The following is a 12,260-nucleotide window of genomic DNA, read 5'->3' on the forward strand; positions in this document are numbered from 1 at the left end:
TGGAATTTTTCAGACTTTGCACATTAAAGCAAATTTGTAGTATTTTTTTCAGTGCATTTGGGAGCCATCTATATAAAATAAGGATAGATGTGTAGAATTTTGCATTTTAGTGTAAGAACTTGGAATATAAAAACACTTAGAGATGAGAGTACAAAGTAATTTTTAAAGTAGAAAAGAATGTCAGGGAAACTTGACCTGTGGTTTGGTGCTTTGACCCAGAAGCCTCATTGTGTGAAGTTATAATTTATTGCAAGATATTCATGCATATTAAAGAAAAAATAGGTGTTCCATAGAACCACTTGTATTTGTCAAAAAGGTGAATTTTAAAAATTTTATTTTGAAGGTTAGATGTACAGTCTACATTCTTTCTCTTGACATTTATTTACATACTCCATTGTGAATCTAATGCTGAGAACTTTTCCTGCACATTTTAGTTTATAATGTTTCTTTTGATTGACGATGAATGTAAACAGTCTTAGAACTACCTTCCCATTCATTCATTTACCCAAAAAATGTATTTTATTGAAATCAATAAAAAAACTCATAATTTCCCATAGTTTAAGATCTCTGAAATCAGGCTTCATTGTGACAAGGCTTATGATATTTAATTGGTAGCATTTTTCCTTTTTTAGTGGTAAATAATATTATGCATCATACTTTGATGGTGGATTAAAATCAGCAAGGATATAGTGCAATCGGGATTGGTGGGAGGTGGTTAGTATGGCATCTCCTCACTCATTGTGTTGAGGGCTGTTGGAGGACTTCAGTTAAACTTGGGCTTTTTGTTGTGCTCTGTGCATAAGGGAACATTGTTTTGGGGTGGAGTCTTTAGGGTTTTTTATGTACAATATCATGTCATCTGCAAATAGTGACAGTTTAACTTCTTCTTTACCAATCTGGATTCCTTGTATTTCTTTGTTTTGTCTGATTGCCGTGTCTAGGACCTCCAGTACCATGTTAAATAGCAGTGGGGAGAGTGGGCATCCCTGTCTAGTTCCCGATCTCAGAGGAAAAGCTTTCAGCTTCTCACTGTTCAGTATAATGTTGGCTGTGGGTTTATGATATATGGCCTTTATTATGTTGAGGTACTTGCCCTCTATTCCCATTTTGCTGAGAGTTTTTATCATGAATGGATGTTGAATTTTGTGAAATGCTTTTTCAGCATCTATGGAGATGATCATGTGGTTTTTGTCTTTCTTTTTGTTGATGTGGTGGATGATGTTGATGGATTTTCAAATGTTGTACCATCCTTGCATCCCTGAGATGAATCCCACTTGGTCATGGTGTATGATCCTTTTGACGTGTTTTTGTATTCGGTTTGATAATATTTTATTAAGTATTTTTGCATCTACATTCATCAGGGATATTGGTCTGTAATTTCCTTCTTTGGCGGGGTCTTTGCCTGGTTTTGGTATTAGTGTGATGTTGGCTTCATAGAATGTGTTTGGGAGTATTCCGTCCTCTTCTATTTTTTGGAAAACTTTAAAGAGAATGGGTATTATGTCTTCTCTGTGTGTCTGATAAAATTCCGAGGTAAATCCGTCCGCCCGGGTGTTTTGTTCTTGGGTAGTTTTTTGATTACCGTTTCAGTTTCTTTGCTCATAATTGGTTTGTTTAGATTTTGTGTTTCTTCCTTGGTCAGTCTTGGAAGGTTGTATTTTTCTAGGAAGTTGTCCATTTCTTGTAGGTTTTCCAGCTTGTTGGCATATAGGTTTTCATAGTAGTCTTTAATAATTCTTTGTATTTCTGTGGAGTCTGTAGTGATTTTTCCGTTCTCATTTGTGATTCTGTTGATTTGTGTTGATTCTCTTTTTCTCTTAATAAGTTTGGCAAGAGGCTTATCTATTTTGTTTATTTTCTCGAAGAACCAGCTCTTGGTTTCATTGATTTTTGCTATTGTTTTATTCTTCTCAATTTTGTTTATTTCTTCTCTGATCTTTATTATGTCCCTCCTTCTGCTGACTTTAGGCCTCATTTGTTCTTCTTTTTCCAATTTTGATAATTGTGATGTTAGACTATTCATTTGGGAGTGTTCTTCCTTCTTTAAATATGCCTGGATTTCTATATACTTTCCTCTTAAGACTGCTTTCGCTGCGTCCCACAGAAGTTGGGGCTTTGTGTTATTGTTGTCATTTGTTTCTATATATTCCTTGATCTCTATTTTAATTTGTTCATTGATCCATTGGTTATTTTGGAGCATGTTGTTAAGCCTCCATGTGTTTGTGAGCCTTTCTGTTTTCTTTGTAGAATTTATTTCTAGCTTTATACCTTTGTGGTCTGAAAAATTGGTTGGTAGAATTTCAGTATTTTGGATTTTGCTGAGGCTCTTTTTGTGGGCTAGTATGTGGTCTATTCTGGAGAATGTTCCATGTGCACTTGAGAAGAATGTATATCCTGTTGCTTTTTGATGTAGAGTTCTGTAGATGTCTATTAGGTCCATCTGCTCTACTGTGTTGTTCAGTGCTTCCGTGTCCTTACTTATTTTCTACCTGGTGGATCTATCCTTTGGGGTGAGTGGTGTGTTGAAGTCTCCTAGAATGAATGCATTGCAGTCTATTTCCCCCTTTAGTTCTGTTAGTATTTGTTTCACATATGCTGGTGCCCCTGTGTTGGGTGCATATATATTTAGAATGGTTATATCCTCTTGTTGGACTGAGCCCTTTATCATTATGTAGTGTCCTTCTTTATCTCTTGTTACTTTCTTTGTTTTGAAGTCTATTTTGTCTGATATTAGTACTGCAACCGCTGCTTTCTTCTCTTTGTTGTTTGCCTGAAATATGTTTTTATATCCCTTGACTTTTAGTCTGTACATGTCTTGGGGTTTGAGGTGAGTTTCTTGCAAGCAGCATATAGATGGGTCTTGCTTTTTTATCCATTCTATTACTCTGTGTCTTTTGATTGGTGCATTCAGTCCATTACCATTTAGGTGACTATTGAAAGATATGTACTTATTGCTATTGCCATCTTTAAATTCGTGGTTACCAAAGGTTCAAGGTTAGCCTCTTTAGTATCTTACTGGCTAACTTAGCTCACTTATTGAGCTGTTATATACATTGTCTGGAGATTCTTTTCTTCTCTCCCTTCTTATTCCTCCTCCTCCATTCTTCATATGTTGGTTGTTTTGTTCTGTGCTCTTTCTAGGAGTGCTCCCATCTAGAGCAGTCCCTGTAAGATGTCCTGTAGAGGTGGTTTGTGGGAAGCAAATTCCCTCAGCTTTTGCTTGTCTGGGAATTGTTTAATCCCACCATCATTTTTAAATGATAGTCGTGCTGGATACAGTATCCTTGGTTTAAGGCCCTTCTGTTTCACTGCATTAAATATATCATGCCATTCTCTTCTGGCCTGTAGGGTTTCTGTCGAGAAGTCTGATGTTAGCCTGATGGGTTTTCCTTTATAGGTGACCTTTTTCTCTCTAGCTGCCTTTAAAACTCTTTCCTTGTCCTTGATCTTTGCCATTTTAATTATTATGTGTCTTGGTGTTGTCCTCCTTGGATCCTTTCTGTTGGGGGTTCTGTGTATTTCTGTGGTCTGTTCAATTATTTCCTCCCCTAGTTTGGGGAAGTTTTCAGCAATTATTTCTTCCAAGATACTTTCCATCCCTTTTCCTCTCTCTTCTTCTTCTGGTACCCCTATAATACGGATATTGTTCCTTTTGGATTGGTCACACAGTTCTCTTAATATTGTTTCATTCCTGGAGATCCTTTTGTCTCTCTTTATGTCAGCTTCTATGCGTTCCTGTTCTCTGGTTTCTATTCTATCAATGTCCTCTTGCATCTTTTCCATTCTGCTTATAAATCCTTCCAGAGTTTGTTTCATTTCTGTAATCTCCTTTCTGGCATCTGTGATCTCCCTCTGGACTTCATCCCATTTCTCTTGCGTATTTCTCTGCATCTCTGTCAGCATGTTCATGATTTTTATTTTGAATTCTTTGTCAGGAAGACTGGTTAGGTCTGTCTCCTTCTCTGGTGTCCCTTTGGTCTTGGTTTGCCTGTACTTTTGTCTTTTCATGGTGATAGGAATAGTTTGCAGAGGTGGAATGAGTGACGGCTGGAAGAACTTCCCTTCTTGTTGGTTTGTGGCCCTCCTCTCCTGGGAGAACAGCGACTTCTAGTGGCTTGTGCTGGGTAGTTGCACACAGACAGGGCTTCTGCTTCCTGCCCGGCTGCTATGGAGTTTATCTCCACTGTTGCTGTGGGCGTGGCCTGGCTTGGGCAGCTGCTCTAAGTGGTGGAGTCACGTTTGAGGGGGAGCGGCCGGGAGGCTATTTATCTCCGTAAGGGGCCTACGTGCTCCCTGCCGCCCAGGGGATTAGAGTGCCCAGAGATCCCCGGATTCCCTACCTCTGGATTAAGTGTCCCGCCCTGTCCCTTTAAGACTTCCAAGAAGCACCCGCCAAAACAAAACAACGACCAGAAAAAAAAAAATTTTTTTTAATTTAAATATAATAAAAAATAAAAGATGGCCGCTCGTTTTTCTTCTCCAGCACCAGCCTCTGGCACCCGCTCACTGTCCTTGCTGCCCTGTTTCCCTAGTATCCAGGTCCCTGTGCATGCACTGTGTCTGCGCTCTGGTCCGGATGGCTGGGGCTGGGTGTTCAGAAGTCCTGGGCTCCGTCTCCCTCCCGCTCTGCCTCCTCTTCTCCCGCCGGGAGTTGGGGGGAGGGGTGCTCGGGTCCCGCTGGGCCAGAGCTTGTATCTTACCCACTTCGCGAGGTGCTGGGTACTCGCAGGCGTGGATGTGGTCTGGATGTTGTCCTGTGTCCTCTGGTCTTTATTCTAAAAAGATTTGTCTTTGTTATATTTTCATAGATATATGTGGTTTTGGGAGGAGATTTCCACTGCTCTACTCACGCCGCCTTCTTGGCTCTGCCCTCAGGGTTTAATTTTTATAAGCAAATAAATAACATCTATCCCATAGCATTTCACTTACCATATGTGACAAAAATTGCAAAGCCTCCAAATTTAAATGATTACCTTCTGCTAGAAACTAGGATGAAACATATGGAAAGCAGTAAACCTCAGGAGAAATATTTAGTTGAACACACACTTCACCAAACACATCCCTCATGTCCCGTGTGAGCACCAACCCTTTGGAAAACCAGTGCAGGTGCCCTGGTTTCTCACTCACCAGAATTCGTCTTCTTCACTGTCACAAGCGAAAGTTTATGATGCAATGAACTATCTAGGGAAGAGCAGACTCGCTCCACTTCCCTCTGGATCAGAGGTACTGGTAAACCAAATTCTGTCCTCTTTTCATCACGCTGAGAAATCCTGTCTCCTCTCCTGCCCCCACCTTAGCATCTCCTCACCTGCTCTGTAATTCACTCTTAAAGTAACATTGGTTACTCAGGTGGCAAAGTGTATAAGGGCCTCAGAATCTGGGCAGACGAGCTGGAAAAGTGGGAATCTATATAGAAGCAGTTACACTGGAAGCTCTCACACTAAGTGAAGTGGAATTAACTGCATAGTTATTAAAATGCATCCCCTTTAGAGATTCTAGTTTAGAGGGTCTGTGGGAGGGCAAAGGAATCTACATTGTAAACAAGTGTTTCAGGTGATTCTGGTGCAGGGAGTGGATCTGAAGTCCACTTTGAGGAACACAGTTCTACGTAGTGTCATAGACACTAGAGAGATGAGCATCCATCAAAGCGCAGGAAGTATAAGACAGGGCAAAAATATGTGGCACAAGATGGTGGCTGCAGGCACGGGACCAAGAGGTAGGCCAAGGAAGGAGGCATGGAAGGAAGGTGGGACTGCCGGCATTTGGAGGTAGATGACTGCCGAAGTTTAACTCTGCCTGCCCGGCAAGTCTGCTTAGCTCTGCAGCTTATGAGGTCCTAACAAAGATGTTGAAATCAACTCTGGATGTGAAACATTCATATGGTGTAGAATAGGGAGAAAGAAAGTAGTGGAAGGAGCTAGCTAAAGGACATTGGACTTTTAAAAAAGTCTCTAAAAACAAGAACATAAGTGATATTTTGAAAAATCACCAGTGTTTTCAAAGTTTCAGATTTAGGGCATTATCTTCAAATTGCAGGCAAAATTCTATCCTTATTTTTCTGAATCATGAACAAATAAGATGATGCTCTTTAAATTACTACCTTTCAATATCTTAACTTCTACATTGTCAGATTCCTGATAAAACCAGTAGCGTGACTGCAACAATGATGATGCAGAATATCACCCCAAATACAATAATCCAGATGGGCACAGATGGGTCAGTGGGTGATACAAGAGTGGAAGGAGTTTTTGAAAATTCCAGAGTCTGGTCTTTCAAAAAGAAGACACTCTTGATCCAGTTCCTATTCATTCTAAAATACAGTGATTAAAAACAAAACAAGACGGAAAAAAATAAAGTAACAGAAGGTACAGACCTCTCTCTCCATAATTCCCCCTATCTCTGTAAACAGAGCATCCCCATAGCAAGAGGCTTTAGGCTGACTAGACAGTTCGGGAAGGGCAATTGTGCTGTGGTATTCTTTGCATAAGCTGCAGTGCCGGCTGCCGGAGAGATGCTTGTCTATGCATTACTGCCCCCCATTGGCGCTGATGTCCCAGAAGTAACCAGAAGTCCTGAGCTTCAGGCTCTGCCCACCAGGTTTTATTTCCTGAGCAGTAGCACCTACATTAAAATGACAGAACTCTGTGTGCGGTGGCTTGCATAAATACCGATGGCCTGAAAAGTGTTTAAAAAGTGAGTGATAAACATGAGAAGAAAAGAAAAAACAGGAACGAAAACATGAAGCCAGGAGCAGCTGCAAGTTCATCAATGAGACCTCTCTTTTTTTCTTTTTTCCATTAATTCAAGAAATATTTGCTGAAAACTTACCAAGTAAGATACTGTGTTAGGTGCTGGAGATAAAAGTGAATTGAAAATACCAAGGAGCTTACAGTCTGGAAGGATGGCAGATCAGCCCCTCCACAGCCAGAGTGTGGCGCAAAATGTTCGGTGTGAATGACGCAAATATGGGCACAGTGGGAGCGCAGCCACAGGGGCAAGTAGGGGTTCTTTAGACCAAAGTGTGTAGTGAGCACAGGAACAGAGACATGGTATTATTAATTGTTCAGTAAACTGCAAGTAGTTCCATATGATTAAAGGAAATGGTGTTTTAGGAGTCTGAAAGTCTAGAAAAAATACAAAGGTAAATGTATGATTTCTCCTGGGGAAAACCTGCGTTTTGGGTGATGGTGGCAACTGGGGAGGGATTGGTGGCAGAGATTTATTTGACTGAAACCAAATAAGTGAATTTCTAACCAGAATTTACAAACTAGGTGAGGTGATTTCTTGCAGATATTTTATGGCCTTTACTGAATTCCCACTGGACTGTCTGACTTCATCTACCTCCAGAGCAGCACTGGAAAATGGAAATATCATATGAGCCTCATACATGACTTAAACATTTGTAGGAGCTCTGTTTTTTTAAAAAAGGACAAAGAAAGAGTTTAAATTGATTTAAACAATATTTCTGCCCAATATATCTGAGAAAATATAATTTTAACATGTTATCAATATTGAGCTGGTTTGCAGTTTATTTTGTAGTAATTTTTTGAAACTCAGTGTGTACTTTACACTTAGAGCACATCTAATCTTGGACGAGCTACATTTCAAGTGCTTGCTAACCACATGTGGCTGGGAACTACTGGGTTGGACAGCCCAGGTCATGAACCTGACAGTAATGGCTTGAGAATCTCTGCAGACCAGCATCAAGCTATCAAGAAAGACTTCCTCGAGCAAATAAAAATCTGTGCTAAGGCATGATTATTCATGAATGTGAAGGACAGTCGCAGACAGATCATCTACAGCAGGGGATAATTTCAACATACTTTTAATCAATTATGGAATATTTCCTTTTCTCATACCTAATATTGATAATCTGGGAACACAAACCCTTCTGCAAAACAGTAAACCAGTACTGAAGTACAACCCAGAGTAGAAGGAGAAGTTGCTCTGTGTTCTCTGTCTACCTACCCGGTTGGTTAACGCTTTCGTGTTCTATCACCTCTCAGGATGACTAGAAATTTTGGCTCAGTACAGACTAAACCCACCACTGAAATTTCCAGTAAGTGTCAATCACCACGGATGTCTTCCAACCAAATTGGCCTTGAATAAGGCCAGGCCCTCATGACAGCTAAAACAGACATCTTCAGACTGGTCAGTCAGTCTCTCACCTAATTCCACTGGTGGGGACACTTTGGTAGAGAAGGGAAAAAAACCACTGGATGTAGTAACAGTAAGCCTGAGTTCAGGCCCTCAGTTCTTATTTTTCTAGCATGGTGACCTCGGCAAATCAGTTAAATCTCCCTGAGCCTTGATTTCCTCATTTATAAATCAGGGATGATAGTAACTACTCAAAAATGACAGGTGTTGATATTAAATGCCTCAGATGCATAAGAACATGACTTGTGAATCAGAAAATGTTATACAAATACTTGGTAGAATAAGTATTTTTGCTCAACCACATAGATTCTTCAGCCTTGAAATTCCTATATCCTGCTTTCTAGGGACCATTTCTTTCTTCTTGCTCTATCCTTCCCCTGGTATTGTTTCCTTTATTTTCTTACTATCCTGCGACCTCTGTCCATTCCCTGATACACCCTCACCCTACTGGCCATCCTCACCCCCCAAATAGCTTCTCCTGCTGGGACCTCCAAAACAGACACTTGTTGTGAACATATTCATCTACATCCTGGACCTTCACCTGGAGCACTGACTCTCCCTCCTCACAGTCACTGAAGGCTGGTTTAACCACAGTGCCTTCATTTTCCTTGTAGGCCTCTCAGATCACAGGGATTGAATAAACCCCTTGTCACGGTAAATACAATCTTCCTGATTCTTACTTCCCAAGTAGTGGGTCTTAACAGCTTCCTTAGGGGCAGAGTGCTGAAACAATTCCGTTCAAACCTTCTTGTTCATCAGGCTAAATCACCACCCGCTGGTACAGATGCTCAATGTCTTTGCTTCAGCTAAGTAAAGAGATGACTGCTCACACAAAAACCTTTGGCATTTGATTATATACTCGTTATCTTGAATGTTAATATTTTACAGAGAGCAAATGAGTTCCCTCACTTGATATTTCCCTTGGTAAAGAGAACAATATGCATTTCAGTAACTTGGGAGGAGTCCTTTGTGAGGAGAGTTCTGTGGTTTCAGTCTTTCTTTCTCAGTAAATAGTTTCTTTCCTGCCTCCTTCCTCCAATATACCTTTGCCACCAACATCAATCATGTGTGGGATGTGGAGTTCTGACCCACATAACGTGCCCACTAATGGAAATAAACACACATTGCCTCCTTCCACTTCTGTAAAGAATGCATTTCACTTTTGAAAGGTTGTTATGATCAAGGGAGAAGAGGAGTAGAACTGTCAGTTAAAACTATGAAAAACTTGAAATGGGTTAAAAACTATTGGAGGATCTGGGAAGTGCACTTTTCTGGACAATTTCCACCTTTTATTGTCTTTGAGTTATTTTGCAAATCCACAAATTGTGGAAAATGGATGAAATGTAAATGATTCTTGTGCATAGAAGACCAAGGGAACTGTGTCTGGTGGAACATGGTAGAGTACTGCCCAGTGCAAAGCCTGGGTGGGGCACCTGTTTGTAAATGAACATCAGCATTCCTCAATCACTGTATATGTGTGGTGCCTTGAAGTCTCCTTTGAACTGATTTTATCATTTTGGTAGTTCCCCCATTAATTAATAATAAAAGCCTTGATAGCATTATTTTTAATTTGTATGATAGTCATGATATTGCCTTTTTCCTTTAAAACATATCTTTTAAAAGTAAAGACTGTATATTGACTAAAGAAGGTAAGTCCCTAGAGACCCAAGAAATGTGAATATTTTTCTTGGCTTCTAAATAAAAGTCAAAGGTATGACTTGTCCCTCAAAACGCCTTATACTTGTTAACTCATTTAATCTCCCAACAACTCTGAGAGAGGGGTACCATCATGATTCCCATCTTATAGGTGAGAAGAGGAAAGCAAAATGAGGGGAAGTAACTTGTCTGTATTCAAATAGTTAACAAGAGACAAAACCAGAATTAAAAACCTAAGCATTCGGGCTCCAAGACCTGTGTGATGAAGCATCACACAATAGGGACACACAAAGTGCTGTTACCAAAACATGACACTACCGAATGTTCTTAGCAAACATCAAAAGCAGGGCTTCTCAAGCACAACATGATTGACATTTGAGGTCAAATAATTCTTTGCTGTGAGGGTTGTCCTGTGTATAGTAGGTGGTTAGCAGCACCCCTAATTTCTGCCTACTCGATGTTGGTTGGCATCCATCCCCTGCCAATTGTGATATTGCCAAATGTCTCCTTGGAGGGAACACTGCCGCAGTAGGAAAAGCACAGATCTACACTGACCTCTAATACAAACTAACAAAGTGAAAGCTTTGGCATATTAATAAATGAGTCATTGTGAAGCAGAGTGAATTCTTCAAAATCTATGAAAACAGTTGAATTAGTCAACAAGTTGATTTACCAGCACAAGACATATCTAGTGGTGATTAGCTTATGGCTGACTGTATCTCAACAGCAGGAAGGGTGTGGTTTTTTGAAGGATCTGTAACCACAAACCAGAATGACACCCTCTGGGTTATGTTGCAAAGTAGAACATGGGGAATGCTGCAGATGATGGAAAGAAAAAATACATTTAAGGAAATAGTGTCAGATTGCATTAGAACACCCAATCTGGTGTTACTACATCTAAAGACGCATCTTACCTTGAAATGAAAAGTCATGTCTACCATTAAGAAGCTATGTCTTATTAAGAAGAATACAAAATAGGAAATTTCCTTTGTTTCAAAATCATATAATTAGGGATTATTCCTTAACTAAGAATCTACCAAATTAAAAAAGAATTTCTCAGTAGAGACCATTAGGGATCTCACTCTCCATCAGCATTAGCTAACAGCACGCCTACTTCCCCAGCACGTGGCCTCTCTCTGAACTACAGAAGCCTTTTGTGTTTTAGTTCAAGCGTTCCACCTCTCAGACACAGAAGAAAAATCTGTTGCCCACTCTTGATCCAATCCTTGCTTGCTCTGTTGGCCACTATTTCTGCCCCTTCCCACCTCTAGTATTAGGGCCAGCCCAATAACAGACCTCCAAACTGATATGCTATCAACAGTTTACCAGCAGCCTTTGAAAACTCTATTTGTAGTTACCTGATTTCCAACTGCAAATTGGAACTGTGTCTCATTCTGCTCTGTATACAGGATTACCAGTAGAAATGACAAGAAAGAAATGACATTAGAGTTCAGACTGGAGATGATCTACATATGAATGTAAGAAATATATGAAGGTTCGATTTTAGAGAGTTCACATTAAATCAATATTTTTGGAGATAAAACAGAAATGCTGAATGGCTTTCATCAGTTCCTTATGAACAAACCTGCAGAAATTGACATTAGCAACCATTCCAGAAAAAAGGAAACACATCCCTTTAAAGACTAGTGAAAGTGAACTGATTAGCCTTCCTTAAAGAGCATCCTAGAAGAGTACTATGTTCATTTTACAATGGTGCGAGAGGGTGCCTGCCCGTCAATTTCCTGTACTTTTCGCAACCTGGTAGGAATGATTCCATTTTCCCCCTTACATGTCAGGTACAAAAGGCAATGGCTCCTCAGCTCCTCTGGCCAGAAGCAATCCCCTAGGCCCAGAGTGCCAAGCTTGTTCAGGGGGCGCGTGCACACTGGGACGGTCATGAGTCTGGCGGGCGCTGACCTCGCGTGTGCAGGACCACGTGCCCGGGCGCCCCCACGTGCTGTCCTTGCGCCGCGAAGCCAACTGTCAGCTGAGTCCTGCGGGCCTCCATCCGTGGAACGTCGGAACATTGGACCTTCGGAACGTAGGAAACTGAACAGTGCGCCCGCCGCACCGTCGCCATGGGACAGTACCTGGGCAGAGCCTGGGCCTGACCATCACCCGTGGCCGGGCCAAGCTGCAGCTCTGAGTCCGCTTGCGACCGATCCCCGCGGTCCCGCCCAGCCGGACCCGCATCAGAGCCCAGAGGGATGAGGCCCCCGACGCCCAGAGGCGCTGGCTCCGCAGGCCACCTGGCCCCCGACCCGCAAGACCGCCGCGGGGCGAGCCCTTCCCGGCCGGCGCAGGGCTCTGGTTGGGAGCTGGCGCTGCTCCGCCCGCCGCCCCAGCGCACGCGGAGCCATGACGCCCTGCGAGTCCCCCAGCTGGGGACAGAGGCAGCCACTCCAGCGGCCCGCCCGCCAACCGGTAGCTGCGCCAGGCCAAGGACA

The 12,260-nt window shown here is 41.8% G+C and overlaps 1 protein-coding gene across 1 annotated transcript in view; it reads right to left on the reverse strand.

Annotated features, from left to right (window-relative positions):
* Positions 1-10,754, reverse strand: part of LOC130681943 (collectrin-like) — a 78,941-nt gene extending 68,187 nt beyond the window's left edge. Inside the window, 2 exon segments of the mRNA XM_057495820.1 lie at positions 6,101-6,314; positions 10,520-10,754. Coding sequence (XP_057351803.1) covers positions 6,101-6,314; positions 10,520-10,754 — 449 coding nt within the window.
* Between the last annotated feature and the right edge of the window lie 1,506 nt (positions 10,755-12,260).

Source organism: Manis pentadactyla, chromosome X (genome assembly GCF_030020395.1).
Source record: "Manis pentadactyla isolate mManPen7 chromosome X, mManPen7.hap1, whole genome shotgun sequence".
In the NCBI taxonomy this organism is placed as follows: domain Eukaryota; kingdom Metazoa; phylum Chordata; class Mammalia; order Pholidota; family Manidae; genus Manis; species Manis pentadactyla.